We start from the raw sequence: 21,026 nt of genomic DNA, 5'->3' as shown, positions 1-21,026 counted from the left end.
TTCCGGAAAACCTCCACGTGCATCTGGGGCGGGGGTTGGGGGGTGGGGCAGTCCCCGTGAGAGCGGCTTTGTGATTGGCAGGTAGGGCAGGAGGCGGGGCTTCGGGCGGACGTGCCCCTGGCGCAGGCGCGTTGGGCCGGCGTGGCGGTCGGGCCGGCGGTCTCGGCTGGGACTTCAGTTGTTTCTGCGCGGTTCTGCTCTCGGCTGGGACTTCGGTTGGTGAGTGTGGGTGACAGGGGTTGGGCGGGGCGGGCGGTGAGAGGGCTGGGTCTCGGTTTTTGGACCTTGGTGGCCGTGCTTCCACGTGCATCCCGTCCTTGGTTTGGGGAGGGGTCGCTTTCACCTGAACTCAGGGAAAGTGTGTTTCCTCTATTGTAAAATGAGGGCAGGACTTCCTCCTTTGTCTACCTCGGGTCTTGTGAGTGCCCTGACGTTCCTAGAAGTGCCAGCCCTGGAGTGACCCTCTGGGGTCACCTGGTGGCCCAGCCAGCCTTCCCATTTTACGTATGGGGAAAGTGCGGCCCGGAGAGTGAAGTCGTTTGACCGAGGTCACCCAGCCAGTGAAGGCCGAGCCAGCACGTAGGACTGTCCCTGGGGTTCCATTGCTGCTTTATGCAGCACGGTCCGAGACGGAGACTGGAGATTGGAGGCGGGAACCCAAGCATTCCGGGTGTGCCCTGCACTCCTCTGCTGTGTCGCTTGTCAGGTGGCCTCACATCTCTGAGCTCACCTCTTCTGTGAGTTGGACATAACGATAATAATGGCAAAACTATTATATACCAGGCACTGTCGGCAGCCCTTGAGGCCCAGCTTTCCTGATTGGATTGCGGGGCCATTGTGAGTTAACCTTAAAAGAGGCCTGTGCTCCAAAGATTGAGCCGCGCCCCTCTGTAAAAATTTGGTGAATGACTGAAGGACTCAGAGGCCCTTTGCTAGAGTCTGAGGTGCAGAATACATTAATTACTCTACTGCTTTAGAGGTACTGTCTGTAGATAACGCTGAAATTTTGAGATGATAAATAATTATTCTCCCATCTGCTTAAGCTGAGGGGTCTGAGGACAGGCACACGATGGGAGTGAGGGCAGAGGGTTTAAGGCTCTTATTTAAACTATCCAGATAATTGTTTTGTTGCACCTGTCACTTAGCTTTTCATTTACTAATATATTTGATTAGTACACATAATTAACTCTTCAGTGTGATGCTAGGCCCTGAAGCCTGACAATATAGAAAACATCACAAACTCCTCGTTTAATGGAGGAATAGGACATGAAATATTGCTCAACTCCCAGTGCCTGGCACACAGCAGTTTCTCAGAAATAGCTTTGAAAATTATTCCAGTCCAGTAAACTGTAAAGCCTTGTGTGCAGTGGGAGCGCAGAGAAGGAAGTGGTCATCTCTGTTTGAGGGTTTGGGAAGCTTCTTGTAATAGGTGAACCTTGAATGATGGAGTTGCTGGGGTGAAGCTGGCCAATTCCAGGAATGCTGAGCAGTCTGGGGCATGTTGGGGGAGTGGTAGGGTAAAAAGCTGGGAAGAGGTGTGTTGGGATCAAAATACAAAGAGGCTTCGTGTAAATGGAAGTACCATTCCAAGAAAATGATGACGAGGAGCCATTAATGGATTATAAGCCGGGGCATGACTGGATCAATTATCTTTTTAGCTGTAATATGGAGACCAGACAGACAGGGGTCAGGAGTCACTCAGTTCGGTCATTGGTGGACATTTATGGAGTATCCACTGTGTCCAGGCACCGTGCTGGATGCTACGGATACAACTTGGAATAAGACGGACATGGTCACTGCCCGCATGGAGTTTATTGTGCTTTTCCCAGTGTGGTCCCTGGTTTAACAGCATCAGCATCACCTGGAAACTTGTTAGAACGGCGGTTTCTCTGCACACACCCCAGGCCTACTGAATCAGAAAGTCTGGGGCTGAGGCCCCACGGTCAATGTTTTAACAAGCCCTCCAGGTGATTCTAACGCTCGACGTAAGTTTCACAACCACCTGGCTACCGTAATGGACCAAGCGGTTTTGAGAGGCCAACCCACGGTAGAGGCAGCAAGAGCCAGAAAGGAGAGGGTGGACTTGAGAGGGAGGTCAGAGACGGACTCCTCTGCTTTCAGAGGAGTTAAGGATGAAGGAGTGTCTGGTGTGGGCCACTGGCTCGTGGTTTACCAGATGAGAACCATGTGTACTTGCCTCCAGAGCCCACACTTTTCCATTCAGTCGCATTAGGGCTCTGCGGCAGTGCCTGCCAACCTGTCTCAGGCCACGGGCCATGGGGGAGATGATAATATTTGTACTGTGCATGGGGGACATGGATGAGGCTGCTTGGGGTGGCAGGAGACCAGCTGGAGGACTTGAGGCCACTAGGACCTGGAAGGGGCCACCCAGGGGTTCTAGGCTCCCAGAGCTGAGAGGAGCCGGCAACCCATTGTCAGCATACCACAGGGCAGCTCTGCTTCACGGGAGATGCCGAAAGGTAGGGCCGTCCCTGGACTTGGCAACATAAATCGAGAACCCTGAGGGGCGCCTGGGTGGCTCAGTCGGCTAAGCGCCCGACTTCGGCTCAGGTCATGATCTCACAGTTTGTGAGTTCGAGTCCCGCGTCGGGCTCTGTGCTGACAGCTCGGAGCCTGGAGCCTGCTTCACATTCTGTGTCTCCCTCTCTGTCTGCTCCTCCCCTGCTCACGCTTGGTCTCTCTCTCCTTCAAAAATAAATAAAAACATTAAAAAAAAAAAAAAAACCTTGAAAGAGTTCTGTGTGTTGACTCAGTAATTCCTTTCCTGAGAATCTCTCCCAAATGTACAACAAACAAACAAAAGCCTTCTGTTCATTGTAGATTGTACATAACAGAGAAGATGACAGCTCCCTGATAGCAGGAGAATCGTTTCTGATCTACTTGGTGGAATGTTGTACTGCCATCAGGAATGTGAGTATTTTGTAACATCGTAGAGGAACACATGTGCTCAGTTAGTAGACAGTGTCTGGTAAAGCCCTGCTCCGTGCTGAGTGGTGAGCCAGTTAGATTTGGTCCTTGGCCGCATGGAACTGAGTGCCTGGGAGGAAGACAGCAGTCACTCCTGAGAGGGATTGGTGATCAGTTGGGACTGCCGTGGGAGACGCTGGCCTTTGGGACATGGGAGTGGGACGTGGAAGGCATCCCAGAGGACAGGATGGTGATCCCGAGGCTGGGAGGATGAGTAGGTGTTGGTACGCAAAGGGCACAGTGTGTTTAAGAGTGGGTGTGGTGCGGCTGGAACACAGGGCGACTGGGGAGGCTAAGCTCCAGGGGGCCAGCAGCCAGCTCACAGGTGTGCCCAGAAGGTCAAAAGCTTGCACCTGATTCTGAGAGCAGCAGGAAGTCGTTGGAGGGCTTTAGGAAAGAAAGACTGTTACCGTATGTGCTGGGACGTGTTCCCTGTGGCTGCAGCATGGAGCATGGATTGGAGGAAGGCGGGCATGGAAGCGGGGGGCCCGGTGCAGAGGCTGCTGCGGAGGCCCAGGGGAGAGATGGTGGTGGCCTGGATGGAGGCTCTGGAGGTGGGGAGAAGGGGCAGATGGAACAGCAAGCGAAGAGACAGGAATGACAAGGCCGAGAGGTTTGGTGCGTGTGGGCCATGAGGGGACAGAGTGGATGAACCCAGGTTTCTGGTTTGGGCAAAGGTGGCTGTTGGTGCCATTGTGAGTGATAGGCCGCACTGAAGGGGGAGCAGTTTCAGCAGCAGGGCAGTTGGGGGTGGGGGGGAATGCGGAGTTCCCTCTGGGGAACTGGGGTGCTGAGTTTAGAGTATCCATGCCGCTCCTTCTCCAGGAGACTGTTGGATAGGGAGGTCTGAAGTGTGAGAGAGACAGACGGGGTACAGGTGTCGACCCAGAGTCGTGAGCGTGAGGCCTGACCAGAGAGTGCTATGGCGGGGAGAGGCACAAGACACCGAAGGCAGGAGCCGGGTGGGGATGTGGGCAAAAGAGCAAGGCTGGCAAAAGGGACCAGGGCTTGTCAGCAGCAGTTGTCTCTGGGCCGAGGGATTAGACTTGATTTCCTTTTCTTTTTTGTTTCTGTTTTTTCCCAGTTCTCTATTATAACTATAGTAAATATTGATTGCACTCATAGAATGTGCCAGATACTGTCCTAGTAACTTTTTATAACTCTTCTAAATTCCCACAAGAAACCTACAAGACAGGTCTTACTGTATTCCCATCGTACAGATGAAGAAACTGAGCACAGAGGGGTTAAGCCACATGTCCCGAGCTACACAGGGTGCCGTCAGCAAGCAGCCTGCCTGGAATCCAGGCTGCCTGGTTCCACGGCTGTGTACTCCCCACTCAGTGGGGTCTCTCCACAATATGCTGTTGTATTTTTATAAATGGGAAAATAATTGTGTTTTTTTAAAATAGCAGTAGAGGTAAGAGAAGTAGGACTTGAATCTGCTAGAAAATTAGAGGTGAAAGGGTTTGCACCTGCAGAGTCAGTGGCTGGCTGAGAAGTCTGTGGGAGACCAGACCGAGCTGGCTCTGTCGTGGCATCGGAGCACAGTTAACGCTTATTTCTGCACGGCTCGTTTTCCTCCAGGCACAAGTGCTTCCCCGCACGGGGTGTCATGGAAGGGCTGCTGTCGAGATGCAGGGCACTGCCCGCCCTGACCACCTGCGGCCGCCAGCTCTCTGGGTACGTTCCTCACAGGTTTTACCACTGTGGCCCAGAGAGAGGGAAGCGCTTGGTGCTGTCCCGCATGTTCCAGCCCCAGAACCTTCGGGAAGACCAGGTGCTCTCTCCTGAGGGCAGATCTGGCGACCTGAGCTGTAAGAGCCAGCGGCTGATGCTGCAGGTGGGTCTGATCCACCCGGCAAGCCCCGGCTGTTACCACCTCCTGCCTTATACCGTGCGTGCCATAGAGAAGCTCGAGCGGGTGATAGACCAGGAGATGCAGGCCATCGGGGGACAGAAGGTCAACATGCCCAGCCTCAGCCCAGCAGAGCTCTGGCGCGCCACCAAGCGGTGGGACTTGATGGGCAAGGAGCTGCTAAGACTTAGAGACAGACATGGCAAGGAATACTGCTTAGGACCAACTCACGAGGAAGCCATCACGGCCCTGGTTGCCTCCCAGCAGACACTGTCCTACAAGCAGCTTCCGTTCCTGCTGTACCAGGTGACAAGGAAGTTTCGGGACGAGCCCAGGCCCCGCTTTGGTCTTCTTCGCGGCCGAGAATTTTACATGAAGGACATGTACACCTTCGACTCCTCCCCAGAGGCCGCCCTGGAGACCTACAGCCTGGTGTGCGGGGCCTACAGCAGCCTGTTCCACAGGCTGGGGCTACAGTGCATCAGGGTCCAGGCGGACGTGGGCAGCATCGGGGGCACCACGTCTCACGAGTTCCAGCTGCCAGCCGAGGTCGGGGAGGACCGGTTTGCGGTCTGTCCCGGCTGCGGCTTCTCGGCCAACATGGAGACGCTGCACTCGTCGCAAACCAGCTGCCCTGCTTGCCGGGGACCACTGACCGAAAGCAGAGGCATTGAGGTGGGGCACACGTTTTACCTGGGCACCAAGTACTCCTCCATTTTCAGTGCCCAGTTTACCAACGCCCACGGCAAACCGTGCCTGGCCGAGATGGGCTGCTATGGCCTGGGTGTGACGCGGATACTGGCTGCCGGCATTGAGGTGCTGTCCACCGAAGACTCTGTTCGCTGGCCCAGCCTCCTCGCGCCTTACCACGTGTGCCTCATCCCCCCGAAAAAGGGCAGTAGGGAGGAGGCGGCCACCGAGCTCACGGGCGGCCTGTACGACCTCATAACGGAGGCAGTGCCGCAGCTCCGTGGTGAGGTCCTGCTCGATGACAGGACCCATCTGACCATCGGAAACAGACTGAAAGACGCCAACAAGTTTGGGTACCCCTTTGTGATCATCGCCGGCAAGAGGGCCCTGGAGGACCCTGCCCATTTTGAAGTCCGGTGCCAGAACACCGGTGAGGTGGTCTTCCTCACCAGAGAAGGAGTCACGGAATTTCTGAGCCAAGTGCAGGTCATCTGAATACCCCCGAGCCACCCCCACCCCATCTTGCAGCCTTAGTGTTCATTCGGATGGTCTTTTCCTGCACTCCTTCCCAGGGCCGGCCTCTCCAGGTACAAGGCAGCTCATGGAAGGGGGAGCATGTTAGGGAAACCGACTTTTATCCAGTCCTTTGTTCCTATTCTTTGTATTTGAAGTTGGTGATTCCATTCTCTGGACTGGCAGTGTTGCCACATAGCATTCCTCTTATATTCCATTGTGGAGGCTTGTGGGTTAGGGGGCAGAGGGGCAAGAGAGAGCCGCTCATCCTGACCCTCAGGCGAGTGGCTTCCCTTCTCTGCCGAGTTTCCCGTGTGGAGGATGCGAGTGGCCCGTGGCCAAGGCCCTCCTGGCGCTTCTTGCCGCGTTTGGTCTGGAGAACAGTCCCACCGGCCCTCCCCCACTTGGTCATGTCCCCTTCCCTGCTGGGGCCTCAGTTTCCCCATCTGTGACATGAGAAAATGGAACTAGATCTGTAAAATTCTTAAGCTGTCACTGGGTGGTTCCAAAGAGGTTCATGATGGGCAAATCTGGGTCCTCTGATCCCCTGTAGTCTAAGCTACACAGAGAATTGATAGAATTAACTAATGGCCCAAAACCACCTCCAGAGACCTGGCTCTTTTGGGGCGGCTTAGTGTGGAGCTGGTGTTATATTGATTGAATAAAGTAAGCTACTGGGATGAGCCTTGCATAGTAACTTGGAACAGTGGTAATGCCTGCCGTTTTAACAGCAGCAGCTTCTTCTTTCCTTTTTTATCCTACTATTTCTACAGTTCACTCAAAAACAAACAAAACCCACCTCCGAAGGCTGGGAATATGTTTTAAACCATTTCTCCCCCAAATGTAGGGGTAGCAGGCTTCAGGTACCACGGTGAACTTGTCTTGGGTCCAGAGTTGGGTCCTAGAGCCGCACCAGGGGTGCATATTAAGGTCTCTGCCCATAATCTGTGGAAACTGGGAGCAGGCTTGAGCCACAGAGCAGTGCCACCTGCTTTCACTTCTCCTGCTCATCAGATTATGGTCTCGACACGTCCAAAGCTAACAAGATTCTGTCACAGTCAAGCTCAGGGCCACCACCTCTGGAAGCATTTTGCCCTCTGCCTCCCCCATGCTCTCCCATTCAGCACTGATGACGTTGATTCTTGTTTGGAACACACACAGCTCATTGTTCGTGCACCCCCCTCTCTCGGTTGACAGTCACCTCCCCAAGGTCATGGTCCTGGGCTGATTCCCAGTGTACCACACTTCTTGGCCAGTTGTCCCACCTGCCAAACAGCTCCCCAGCAGTGTGTTCCTGCTGCTGCTGTCACTGCTCAAGTAACCCACGCCCCAGCACACACCATCAGGTCTCCTCATTAACATTCATGCCAAGCCCTGATGACCCCCAGGCCAGGAGATGTGTATTCTGGGAGCAGACCTAGAAAGGCTGGATTAGAAGTCAGGGGACTTTACCCTTGGCTGCACTTTGGAATTACCTAGGTCCCACCCGGAAAAGTTCTGGTTAGAGTCTGGGGTACGGCCTGGGCATCCTGCATTTGAAAGCTCCATAGATGAGCTCCATAGATGCGCTCCATAGATGCACGAAGTTGATTCAGGGTTCCCAGTGTACTTACGGGCAGCCACCATCTCTGAGCCACTTTGTAGCCGAGCATTTCTTAGAGTAATTTCCTGTGTGCGCGATCAGACTGACTCTGCTTTTAATGGTCTGGTCATTTATTTGTTAAGGGCCTGCCATGCACCGGTGTGCTGTGAGGCACTTTTATATACCATTTTCACACCAAAACTGTGCGGGGTGGATGCTGTTCTCCTTTTACCGATGATGAACCTGAAGCTTCATCTTCTAAGTGTCAGAGCTAGAATCTGAGTATTGACCAGAACCTATGCCATTCCTGCTATAACTGCATGGCTTTCAGTAAATAAAACTGAATTATTTATGCCTTTCTAATCCAGTTAGCCTCAAGTAGATGAGAAATTAGAATCTGTGTGAATTGGTGCTTAATTTTTTAAAATTTCTTATTGAAGTACAGTTGATACACAATGTGACATTGGTTTGAAGTGAACAGCATAGTGATTCAGTAACTACACATTAAGCTGTGCTCACAAGTGTAGCTACCGTCTGTCACCATACAACACTGTTACAATACCACTGACTGTATTCCCTTTCATCCCTGTGTCTTATTCATTCCGCAACTAGAAGCCTGTACCTCCCACTCCTTTTGTTAATTTAAATTTGTGCTCCATAAGCTGGTTTATGTAAGGCTAGCCTAATATAAGCACTCTCAAAAAACAGAGTCCAGGAGGAGAGAACCAATTAACTTTTAAATTCTTCATAAATGTTCGAGTTATTTGAGGAGGACACAGAATCATGGAAGTTTCGAACAGGAGGACTTGGAGCCCACCTGTCCACCTCTCATTTCACAGAAGGGAAGCAGGCCCAGACTGGGAGTTCACCTGTCACACACCATCTGACAGCAGGACACCTGATTGCAGGCCAAGTGCTGTGTCCCCTGAATTAGGCTACCTCCAGTTGATCTTGTTGCATCAAGAATGGTCTGGCTGGATCACCGTTTGAGCTATAGAAGCCTTGTAGCTGCGAAACAGGTACCGTCCTCTGTTTTCCAAGGGAGATGAATCCAGGGAGAACAGTGATTTGCTCAAGGGCAAGCTGAACTGACACCTAGGTGTCCTGATTACTAAGCCACCATGTCTTGGAAGAAGCCAGGGGCGGTATGATATGGGGGGAAGATCAGAACCTTGAAGAGACATAATCCTAGATCCAGCACTTACCAGGGATGTGACCTGAAGACAAATTACTCGCCTTTTCTGCTTCTCAGCTTCTTCATCCCTAAGATGTGCTCATGGCCATGCCCCTCTCAGGGTGGCCTGAGGTTGGCTGAGCGTATTACTTACGTGAAATGCTTAACCCTGTGCTCTCAGCAAGCACTTCCTTCACTCCAGACAACTTAGGAAATGCCACCATTGGGAGCTCGAGTTCTGCTCTTAACTTGTCTCAAGACCTGCATCTTGTTTTCTTGATCTGATGCTTTACAACCTTCTTGGGGAGTGCCACGGGCAGGAGTTCAGTGATGCCTGGGGAATGACTCCATCTCCTTAGAGAAAAGACCAATATTCTCACACTGTGTACCTTACTGTCTCTTTTCTGAACTTGCCAGTGTTACTTCTTGCCATAGACTGATGAAATGGGGATGCTGGCAAAATAACAGGTACAGGATGTATTATCATTGTTCATTCCTTGGGGAGATCTAGAAGCAACTGGCTGGGAAATACTTAGCAGAATTAATACTTGGGGACAAAAGCTGGTGCATAACAAAACCATTGTGTAAATCAAGCTTAGAATGTAAATCAAGGGCCCCATTAATACTCTGTTTTCATGGAAGAAACACCTGCTGGGCTATCAATAAAGATGCTTTGTAGAAATGTGTTGAAACTCATTTCTTTAACTACCTGAGTGCCAAAGAACTTCACAGAGTTCCCACCATCCGTTTCTACACCAAGATTCCAGAATACTTTTTAGAATGGATTGTTATGCATCCAAGGGCGTGTGTAAGGCTTTGTTTTAGAGTTAGGAAAAGTTTGATAATGTGGAAAACGGGAAACTTTTTTTTGATGTTAGTGCAAACTTAGGGTATACTTGAAAAAAATCAAGGTATTGCTCTTAATTTAAAATAATGACTTACATCATAGTGACCCACACTAGAGACTGTGGAGTCAGACTGCCTAGGCCACTTGATAGCTATATGACCCTGTGCAAGGTGCTTCCTGTGCTTCTGCAGTAAAACAGGGACAGCAGTGCCTGGCTCACAGCAGGTGCTGGGTAAGTGGCAGCGGCCTTTACACTTGGCCAGTTAGCCCTCTGCATGTAGTAGGTGGGTGGATGGTGCACGTGGGCCAACAGAGTGGGGTGGCACCTTTAGGGTCCCCCTGATCAGGCACCGCTTTGGTGCAGGGATGGTCGGTGTTCACTCCTGTTAAGCCAGCAGCTCTGAAGGGTGATGAGCTTCCATAGTTAAAAGCCTAATTGCCCTTGGCTAAATAGAACTCTGTAGGGCTAGGAGAGGGAGAGGAAGCACTTGTTAATGGTGACTGAGGACAGCCGTTTGCAAGGGAAGAATTTGTTGCCCAGCCTCCCTCAGAAAGCTTCAGGGCTGACCGGAGCCCTACTGGCAGGGTGTCAGGTGTTGTGGGGAGTCAGCTCTGGGCTCTGGCAGTCTGGCTCTGGAGACTGGACTCTTTTGCCCAGGCAGACAGGCTGGGGACATTGCAGGACAGTGAATGCCAAGACTTTGTGACAACATTGGAGTGAACAGGCAAAGGGCTGCTGGGTCTAGTGCCAACTCCCGAAAGGCAGAGGCCCAGTCTTACTGCTGCGGATGTATCCTGAAGGGCCTAGGGGAGTTGTGAATTCAAGTTATGGCTCTACTTCTCACTCGCTAGCTAACACTGGGCAGGTTACCCTCTCTGTGCCGGTTTTCTTGTCAGTAAAATGGTTCTGTGAACTACTTGCCTCCTGAAGTGTCAGGAGTGAGCAAGTCAGCCCACACGAAGCACCCTAGAACACTGTCTGGCATATCCTAAGTGCTCGGTAGATGGCAGCTGTTACTAGTGAGCCAGGCCACTTATGCACTCCCCCTGGGATATGCCAGGATTGCTTGAGGGGTCCTTCCAACTCACACTCCCCACCCTTCCCTGTCCCTTCCCCAACCTCATGGCCCATATCCATCTTGTGTGGTGGCTTCCCCCCCAGTCTGTTTAGAATTTATCACCCCTTCCTCTGTGCCATCAGTCAGTAACTATTTGTTGTGTACCTGCTGTGTGCTGTGCTAGGTGCTGGCGGTACAGAAGTGTACAGTTCAGGGCCCCGGACTCAGTTTACAAAGACGTGGGAGGAACTATCCAGTAAGTGGTTAATTACAATGTAGTGTGACAAGTGTGGTAATAGTACAGGTGCCGTGGGACATGTGAGATAGGGGGCCAGGAGGGCTTCCTGGAGGAGGCAGCCAGGCCTGAGTAAAGATTAGAAAAGACAGAAAAGGAACAGTTGGGGGTGGAGGCAAGGGTATAAGTGAGAGTAAGAATTCTCCAGGCAGAGGGAGCAGAATGTGCAAAGGTCCAAAGCTAAGAGCGTGGCATGATTAGAGAATAAAAGAAAGAAGTGGCACAGATTGAGCACTTAGTTTGAGGCAAGCTTTGTTCATGTGCATCACATAGAATAATTCACATAATCCTTACAGCTGCTGTGTGAGGTAGGTGCTATTATGCTATACATGTTGCACGTGAGGAAACTGAGGCACAGTGCCCAAGGAGGTGCCTGAGGCCATCAGCTAGTGTGTTGCAGGGCTGGAATTGGCAGGCAGGCAGCCTGGGTCCAGAGGTAATACTTAAGCCACGGCACTGTCCTACCCCATAGCTTAACTGTGTCCAGGATGGCTGGGCTAAGGCAGTTGGAAAGAGGAAGCCACAGAAGTGGTTGGGGCCAGACTCTGAAGAGCACTGAGTGCTACACCAAGAGTGTTTATGAGGGAATGGGGAGCTGCTGAGGGCTCTAAGCAGGGGTGAGGACTTGCTTGTTGTGGCTGTATTTCTCTTCCTTGGAGCAGTTTCCAGTCCAGGGTTAGACTTGTAACATCTACTCAACAGCGTGATCTCGAGGGCAGAGGCTGCCTGATGCACTTGGGCCTCGATGCCCTGTCCTTGGTTGGTGCCAGTTAGGTTCAGTGTTTGTAAACAGGATAAAAGGGACAAGGAAGAGGAGGCAGGTGGGCTCTGGAGTGAGATGCTTGTGTTCAAATCCTGGCTCTGACACTCACTAGTAGTGAGACCATGTGCCCCCACCTCTTTTATAAACTTGGGATCATTTTATATCATTTACAAAATCGAGACCTGAGGGTGCGGCTGTCATCATGAAGAGAAAGCAGGTTTGCACAGAGCCAGAACGCTGTTGACAGCCACAATTCCTCCCCATTCCCTGCCTGCCCTTGTGTACCTGCCAGCAGTGTTTCAGGGGTGGCTTAAAGGGGCCTTGCCCCACCCCCAGGTTCTCCAGCTGCCACCCCAAATCAACAGAGGTAACCACTCAGAAGTCTGGCGGTCCCACCTGTGCCCCTGGGTGGTGGGAAAGGCTCTGCCTCAAATCAGGGATGTGAAGAATGCTGATGCCTTGGCCTTGCCCATTCCTTCCCTCTGGGCCTCTTCATCTGTAAAATAAGGTGGTCCCATGGTTGAGTCTTTGAGGGAGCTCTGACTGGGATGGAGTCCCAGGTAGGGACAGGCGGTCGTGAGGCGGAGGGTGAGGGCCAGGCCACATGTCCCGTGGGACCCAGCTGCTTGAGTGGAGGAGGGGTTCGGGCTCATGCCAGGCCAGTGGGGCCCCTGCTCCTAACCATAGCCAACTCTAGTCCTAGCCTCCATGCTCCATTCCTAAGTTTGTGCTCTATCCACTCCCTGGAGACCAAGGAGGATGGCAGAGGTCAGAAGGGGCAGAGCCCACGGGCTGGGGAGGCCAGAAGCCTTCTTGGAGGGGGTGTAAGGTGTGCACATGGGCTTGAGCCTGGGAATGCGGATGTTTGCGTATGTATAGATGGGGCCTCAGAACAGGACACTGGTTTTATTTTTTTGCTCATCATTTCCTTCACTCGTTTATTTATCCACTTCACGCACATGGAGCTCTTGGTGTGTCACACTCACTGTGTGTCAGGCCTGGGCACTAAGACAAATCCCCATCTGGCCTCTGCCCATTGAGAGTGTGCCTTCTGAAAGTTTTAGTGCAGTGCTTCTCAAACTCGGCATTATTGATGGTTTGGGCCAGATAACTTTTGTTGTGGGGGCTGTCCTATGTACCATAGAATGTTTTTAGCAGTATCTCACCAAGTTGTGACAACCAAAACTGTCTCTAGACATTGGCAGGTACCCCTGGGGTGCAGGTCACCCCTGCTGAGAATCACTGGTGTAATGCTACCAATCTGCACACAGGTGGCACAGATAAGCCTGTGAGGTGGGTACAGTGACTCATGTTACAGATGGAGGCCCCAAGCACAATCCCTTCCTCCCAGGCACAGCAAGTCAGCAGCCACCAGGACCCTAGCTGTGGTCTGTCTGCCAAGCTAAGTCGCTTTCCTCCCTTTTCTGCTTCTCCCACTCACCCTAGCTGGATGGAGGGGCAGGGCCTAAAGAGAAGGCAGCCAGAAGCTGGCTGATAACTGGGCCCACCAGGAGCCTGAAGAAAGGGCTGGGTGGTGGGGATGACAGTCATGGAACTTCGTTTCTCAGGAGTGTCCAGAAGGGAGCAGGGAAAGCAGTCTGTTTCACAGATGAGTGAGGACGAGTGAGGTGGCACACGACCCCAGGACAGGGAGGTTGCTGCTCCACAGAAGCCTGCAATGCCCGCTAGGGTTGCTGTTAGGCCTCTTGCACAGTGCTGACTTAGAGACAGGCAGCGGGGGAGAGAATGGCCTCCGTGTGGCCTGAGCTAGGCTTAGGGTGGAGACTGGACTTCTGCTTCCCAGCCACAAGCAGTCACCTGCACCTGGAAGGAAAGCTGCATGGTTCTTTGTAAATAATTGCCCTTCAAAGATGATACTCGATTTTGAGGACAGCAGCAGGTTTCAGTTTAATGATGTATTATTTAGCTTTGCTATAGTAACAAACTGCTTACTACTACAACAACGTTTATTTCTAGTTCACGTTACGATCGACTCTAAGGCCGGTTGCTTCAGCTCTGCTCCATGTGTCTTGCCATTCTGGTACCCAGGCTGATGGAAGAGCCCCTACCTGGGAAATACGTTCACGACAGAAGGAAAAGCACATGAACTTACCAACCTTCTGTCTGGACACGTCCACCCACATCCCTCTGCATGCCCTGGTGAGTGGAGTAAGTACTGCAAGACATCACAGGGCTGCAGGTGAGGCCACGTACTACCCTCTAGGGAGCAGGAGGCAAATGGCTATAGACAAAAATACAACCTATGAAAATGACTCAACTGCAAAGATTTTTAAGAGGCGCAAAATCCTAAAATCTGAACACTGAAGGGGAACAAGTCTGTCACAGTTCTCCCTACCATACAGGTCAGAAAAACTGGTCAACTTTTTAGGGGTTTTGGACCCATTTATAACAGGAACTGGCTTTCCTGACCCCATCTCACTCCAAGGGTCTACCGTTCCCATACAGCAAGCCTCTCTGCTCATGAAATACCTGCAGGCTGGAGTCTCTACCTTAAAATTACTCGTGTGGTTTGAGAGAGAGCTTCTCTGAGGCTGCCAACACCACTAAGGTCCAGAACCATGGCACTGGATCCTGAGCCTGTGTCTACAGGTCAGTTCCTGTGGTAATGGTAAGATGGTCCCGTCAGGGAATGGAGGCTGATGGTAACACAGCTCACAATGACTCCAAGGATGCCATGACCAAGGTACAATTTTGTATCAACAGAGGAGAGTAGAGACCAGCTGGAACTTGGCACTGAGCAAAGAGGATGTAGTTCAGGGAAGTCAGCAGCTCTTCCCCCACCATGATGCATGGAAGGACTGTCCCCAGGGTGGCAGAAATAAAGTGTTGGGTTCAGATGATTCCAGGCAGAGGAGAGTGAGGGATGAGATCCAGGGGCCTGGCTCAGTCACTTTACCTGATGCACCTTTTTCCCCCGGACGTAATTCTTACAAAAACCAGAGGCTCCTACACAGACCAAAAATGCTGGTATCAGGGCTTTTACAAAGTACCTGCAGTGAACACAACAGAAGAGAGGGGTTAATTGAACTGCAATCTTAAATCACCCATGCACCTTCCCAACAACATTCAAGGTGAACCTTTGGGTGTGAGTCAACATTAAAATGCAAGTTTAGCACATTTATTCGTTTGGTTGTTTACATATCTGGCAAATTAGCATGACCCTCTCCCTCTTACAACCTAGCCAGAACCTTTGGACCAGTCCTCTAGCATCATGCATGTCAGTTGAGCATCTGACTCTTGATTTCAGCTCAGGGCATCATCTCACAGTTTGTGGGATCGAGCCCCGCATCAGGCTCTGCACTAACAGCACAAAGCCTGCTTGGGATTCTCTCTCTCCCTGCCCGGCCTCATGCTCTCTGTCTCGAAATAGTCAAAAACAAAAACCATCCCATGCTCAAGTTCTGAAGGGAGAGAGAGAATTAATGACAGCAAGACAATCGCAGAAGCATTTGTGAGATACAGCATTAGCCCAAAGGGCATGATGCCCTCTATAGGAAAGGGGAATCAGGAAAAGCTTCCTGGAAGATGCTGTGTCCATGTGTACTTTAATTTAGAAAAGGGGTAGTTGTGATGGGACATGGGGGAGCAAACGTCAGGAGGTGCAGGTCACCACAGCATTTGCTGTTGTTGGGGCATAAAGCAAGCAGAGTGGGGCAGGTTAGAGAGGTGGGCAAGGCCTCGGCCTCCCAGACTGAGGGGTATTAGCATTACCCAATGTGCTTGGATCTGGACAGAGAGGTCTATATATTTTGGCTCACCCGGTTCAACGTCTGAAATTAGTCAAAACCTATCCTGGGTAGCCTCTTGCCTATGCCAATCATTTAAAAAGTAAACATTTCCAACAGCATTTACATTTTCTAAGAAGCATGAGATTGGCTTTCCTTTACAGATCTGCTTTGTTTAGCTTTTTGGAGATGGGGAGAGAGCGGACCTCAGGCCTTTAAAGAAATGTGGTAATGGGCACCTGGGTAGCTCAGTCATTTAAGCATCCAACTCTACCTCAGCTCTGGTCTTGATCTCAGGGTCGTGAGTTCAAGCCCTGCACTCCATGCTAAGTGTGAAGCCCATTTAAAGAAATTTGTGGTAGTAATTTGCTAATAATGGAAAAAAGGAATAGCTCAAAAATTGTCTATGGACTGGAAGAGAGATTTAACACCAAAAAACAAAAATAAAAACAAAAACACCACTTGCCAAGAGAAGTCATATCATTATCTGAAGAAATCTTCACCTGCCAACCCAAAGCAGAAACATCAAGACCAGCCAGATCCCCACTACTGAGTTAGTCACCACATTACCAATTCTTACCCAGTTTGCCTCTGAAATCTCTCTACAATCCACCCCTTACCTCCTGCCTCACCATCAAATAGTACATATGATCTGTACGCTACTCTGTTTTACCTAAACATCCCCTGTGGCTCCATGCACCACGATCAGGATAAAGTATGCTCTGGAACAGAGCATTCAAGGCCTTCATGCATGGCTCCAAGCCAGCTTTCCAGCCTCTTTCTCAGCACACCCAACCCTCATGTCCAACACAGTGGGCTTCTTTAGTCTAAATGCAAGACATTTGCTTTGCTCAAAGCTTAGGGAAAAATAGTCCAAGAGTCAATTCTCAAATCTACCCAGGAGATTCCCTCATAGTCCAGAACACCCTAAAGCTGAACAAACAGAAGCCAAATCCAACTGGCTGCCACAGCTACTAACAAAGACGCACTTACAACAAGACTGCCCTTTACAGTTTACAAAACTACTGTGACTCCTACTCTCTTGCTGGCTCTCAAGTGCCTGAGACAAATGTAGGCGAGAATTATCAGCCCCAGTCTACAGATGAGGAAACCTCCTCAGGGAGGAAGTATGTGCTTACAGTCCCACAGCTCGTAAATGATGGTGTCTTGACTTGAAGAACCAATGTTCTTTTCCATATAACAGTATCAAGGGACACGGGCACAATTAGGAAAAGAGCGCCAACCCTGCTGTTTTCAGGTACAAAAGCCAGGCAGCTTGTCCCTTCTCAGACCAGCACCATTCGCTTCTCCCAGTCTGAGGGTGTCCTGGCTGCAGTGTAATGAGCAGAGTCACACTGAAGCCTATTTGGCCAATGACCTGAACCAGTCTCCATGGCTGCCATCTCAGTTTTATGTCCAGGGCAGTAGGGAAAGCAGTTAGGGCAGTAGGGAAAGGCAATTAGCAGTGCAATGAGAACCTGGCTGTATCCCTGGGATGGTGCCTAACCTTCCCTGGTCTATTCAGCCTCATGAAGATGGCTCACCTGGGGTGCTGCAGCACGTGCAACAGGGTGCTCTTGAGAGGCACCCGGTAGAGTTCTGTCCCACCATCATCCTCAAAGTAGATCTGCAAGAAGAATAAAGGTGCAGGAATCAGACACAGAGGGCCTCAGCAGCACTAGACATGTTGAGGCCAAGTCTAGTGAAAAGCTAAAGAGAAGGCAACTGTTATTAGTTGAATGACTCTTCTATAGAGTTGTGGAATGTAAAGCACTCAGTCTTTGCCCATAACACCGAGACAGATATTACCGGATCCACTTTTTTCCAAAGACAGAACCAAGGATCAGGGGAGAAAAATGATTCATTAACAACACTCAGCTAGTAAACAAAGAAACCAAGATTCAAGGCCAGGCCTGTGAGCCTTCGCTTCCCTAGCAATCAGTCCTAGACCTCTTAGATATGGGGGAAAAAAGGCACAGTAGCCCAAAGCAGGGGAACAGCCCGAGGAGGATGAGGAGGATGAGAAGGATGTCCACACGGGACGGCCCTGTGCAGGTGTCAAAGCCCACAGAGGGTTAGGAAGATGTCTGCATAGGAGGGCTGGCAGGGAGTGAGGGAGTGACGGGCTGGCCGGGAGTGAGCCCAGCCAGTGGAGGGCAAGCTTGCTGGGAGCTGGCCAGCCTAACCCAGGTGATAAGGGCTACCTTTTAGGACAGCTGTCCAAGATGAGGTGTCAGAGCCCATGTGGGATGAGAAGGGTGTCCTGGGGACAGCTGAGATGGGGTGTCACAATCAGAACTAATGTATCAAACTAATTTCCTGATATTGGTGGTTGGTTGGGATTATGAAGGAAAATATCCTTGTCTGTAGGGAAATGATGCTTAAGTATTTAGGGGCAATGGGGCATCAGTTGGCATCTTACTCTCAAATGGTTAGAAGACAAAATCTTTGTACCCTAAGCTGTGATTTAAAAAAATAATGAGCCAAGACGGCAGAAGAACATGGAAGTTGTTTTTGCATCTCGCATCCATGAAATACAGCCAGATCAACACTAAACCATCCTGTACACCTAGAAAACTGATTTTAGGATTAACACAACAATCTGCACAACCTGAACCACAGAACTCAGCAGGTACATGGCACAGAAAGGTTAACTGAGGGAGACAGAAGCCACGGAGGACAGGGAGCTACTTTTGCTTGTGGTAAGAGGACGGAGACAGAGGGAGAGTATGGGAAAAGCACCTCCCACTCCCCACCCCCCAAAAAAGCAGCTGGAGAGAAAGTGGAAAGAGCTGCAGGGACTGAACTAAAAAGAGAAAAAAGGAGGGGGTTTAAATTCCACTAAGACTCGATATAAACAGGGGGAGCACAGAGTCTCAAACTCTGCAGCTTGATACCTGACAGTGCTCTGGTGGGAAGGGCAAATCCCCAGAGGCAGAGTGAGGCCCGGGGGTCCTTGGGCCAGCAGACCCCGGAGAACAACCACATTTGCTGGTGCTGGAACAAAGTCGTTAAGGGTGAAGCCCGGTGTCAGATATGTATTGCGATTTTCCATAATCCCTGAAATGCTGCTGCTACATGATTGCATGAACATTTTCTGGGGCAGGCTGGCACCCAGATGCAGTCTCTTGGCATTAGCAGCACAGTCCCATGAACATTCCTGGGGGTGGGCACCTGGCCCTTGCTCAGTGAGACCCTCTTGCAGAGGGGCAGAACAGGTCAAAGCCGCAGTCCCTCAGAAATAAGGGGTCAGGGAAAACAGCTGCATCTGAGATAAAACTCAGGAGGGAGGTGTTGCCTGGGGCTTGGTCATGGACAGTATAAAAGCAGGGAGTGGATGGAAGCCGATGACAAAGGTCAGGTGCACAATTGATGATTGGGGAGAACAGAGTTCCGATACTAGAGACAGGGTAGCTGCCTTTCACCCCTCCCACACATGCACATACCTACAAGCACCACAACAATCCACCCCAGTAAGCTAAACAGCGACATCTAGTGGGGAACAGAACCATTACCCTAAGCCCCGCCCAACTGGGCCAACCTTACTCTTCAGGAACACTACAAGTGTCTCTGCCTGCTTAGTTCATGGACTATAAATTGCTTCATAGTTTGACTTCTAGGGGAAAATGATGTAATTTCAATAGTATTTCAGTCTGCTCATTGGTCCATCTATTCAATTTTCTTTTTTCCTCTTTTTGTTTCTTTTTCTTGAATACAGAAAGAGAAAAAATTTATTTTCAAGTTTTATTGAAAATATTTTCCTTTTAATTTTTTTCTACTATATTTTTTATGTTTTTGTAAATTTTTCAAATTCTATTTTACTTATTTCATTTTTTTCTATTTCACTGTATTCATTTTTTTCAAGTTTTCAAACGTTTCCTTTTTTTTTTCTTTTTTTCCCCTTTTTCCCTTTTTTCTGTAATCTATCTTTCAACAACCAGACTGAAACACACCTAGGATCTAGCATCATTTATTTGAATTTGTGTGTGTGTGTTTTTAATTTTTTAATTATAATTTTTTTGACCTTATTAATTCCTTTTCTGCCATCAAAATGACAAAAAGAAGGAATTCACCCCAAAAGAAAGAGGAGGAAAAAACGACAGCCAGGGACTTAACACAGATACAAGCAAGATGTCTGAACCAGAATTTAGAATCATGATAATAAGAATACTAGGGATCGAAAATAGATTAGAATCCCTTTCTGGGGTGATAAAAGAAGTAAAAGCCAGTCAGGATGAAATAAAAAATGTTGTAACTGAGCTGCAATCTCAAATCGATGCCACAGTGGCAAGGATGGATGAGGCAGAGCAGTGAATTAGTGATACAGAGGACAAATTTATGGACAATGAAGCAGAAAAAAAGTGGGAGACTAAGGCAAAAGTGCATGATTTAAGAATTAGAGAAATCAGTGACTCATTAAAAAGGAACAACATCACAATCATAGGGCTCCCAGAAGAGGAAGAGAGAGAAATAGGGGTAGAAGGGTTATGTGAACAAATCATAGCAGTAAACTTCCTTAACACGGGGAAAGACACAGACATCAAAATCCAGGAAGCAAAGAGGACTCCCATTAGATTCAACAAAAACCAACCATCAACTGGCATATCACAGTCAAATTCACAAAATACTCAGGCAAGAGAAGAATCATGAAAGCAGCAAGGAAAAAACAGTCCTTAACCTACAAGGGAAGACAGATCAGGTTTGCAACAGACCTATCCAGAGAAACTTGGCAGTCCAGAAAGGAGTGGCAGGATATATTCAAGGTGCTGAATCAGAAAAATATGCAGCCAAGAACTCTTTATCCACCGAGGCTGTCATTCCAAATAGAAGGAGAGATTAAAAGTTTCCCAGACAAACAAAAATTAAATGAGTTTATGACCACTAAACCAGCCCTGCAAGAAATTTTAAGGGGAACTCTCTGAGGGGAGAAAAGATGGGTGGGGGGTGGGGGGGAAACCAAAAGCAACAAAGACTAGAAGGGACCAGAGAACATCACCAGAAACTCCCACTCTACAAGAAACATAATGGCAATACATTCATACCTTTCAGTACTCACTCTAAATGTCAATGGGCCTGTCTCCCTTCTCCACCAGGAAAAAATAAAATAAGTGTCAATGGACTAAATGCTCCAATCAAAAGACATAGGGTAAAAGAATGGATAAGAAAACAAGAACCATCTATATGCTGTTTACAAGAGACCCACTTTAGACCTAAAGATACCTTCAGATTGAAAGTAAAGGGATGGAGAACCATCTATCATGCTAATGGTCGACAAAAGAAGTACCCATACATACATCAGACGATCTACACTTTAAAAAAAAGACTGTAACAAGAGATGAAGAAGGGCATTCTATCATAATTAAGGGTTCTTCCACCAAAAAGACCCAACAATTGTAAACATTTGTGCCAAATGTAGAAGCACCCAAATATATAAATCAATCACAAACATAAACGCACTGATAATAATACCATAATAGTGGGGGACTTCAACACCCCACCTACAGCAGTAGATCAT

The 21,026-nt window shown here is 49.6% G+C and overlaps 2 protein-coding genes across 2 annotated transcripts in view; one reads left to right on the top strand and one right to left on the bottom strand.

The window, feature by feature from the left end:
* The first annotated feature begins 97 nt into the window (after window positions 1-97).
* On the top strand, window positions 98-6,394 carry PARS2 (prolyl-tRNA synthetase 2, mitochondrial). The gene is made up of 3 exons (XM_027059100.2): window positions 98-219; window positions 2,842-2,931; window positions 4,573-6,394. Coding segments are annotated over exons 2-3 (1,458 nt in total). The 5' UTR covers window positions 98-219; window positions 2,842-2,929; the 3' UTR covers window positions 6,029-6,394.
* A 7,253-nt stretch (window positions 6,395-13,647) lies between these two features.
* TTC4 (tetratricopeptide repeat domain 4) overlaps window positions 13,648-21,026 on the bottom strand; it is a 31,165-nt gene continuing 23,786 nt past the window's right edge. Inside the window, exons 9-10 of the mRNA XM_027059101.2 lie at window positions 17,056-17,138; window positions 13,648-14,776 (exon numbers count right to left, since the gene is read on the bottom strand). Coding sequence (XP_026914902.1) covers window positions 14,674-14,776; window positions 17,056-17,138 — 186 coding nt within the window. The 3' untranslated portion in view covers window positions 13,648-14,673. The remainder of the gene's footprint in view (window positions 14,777-17,055; window positions 17,139-21,026) is intronic.

The sequence above is a fragment of the Acinonyx jubatus genome, chromosome C1 (genome assembly GCF_027475565.1).
Source record: "Acinonyx jubatus isolate Ajub_Pintada_27869175 chromosome C1, VMU_Ajub_asm_v1.0, whole genome shotgun sequence".
Classification (NCBI taxonomy): Eukaryota; Metazoa; Chordata; class Mammalia; order Carnivora; family Felidae; genus Acinonyx; species Acinonyx jubatus.
The sequence above is the reverse complement of the archived record's forward strand: the minus strand, read 5'-3'. Positions and strand labels throughout refer to the sequence as shown.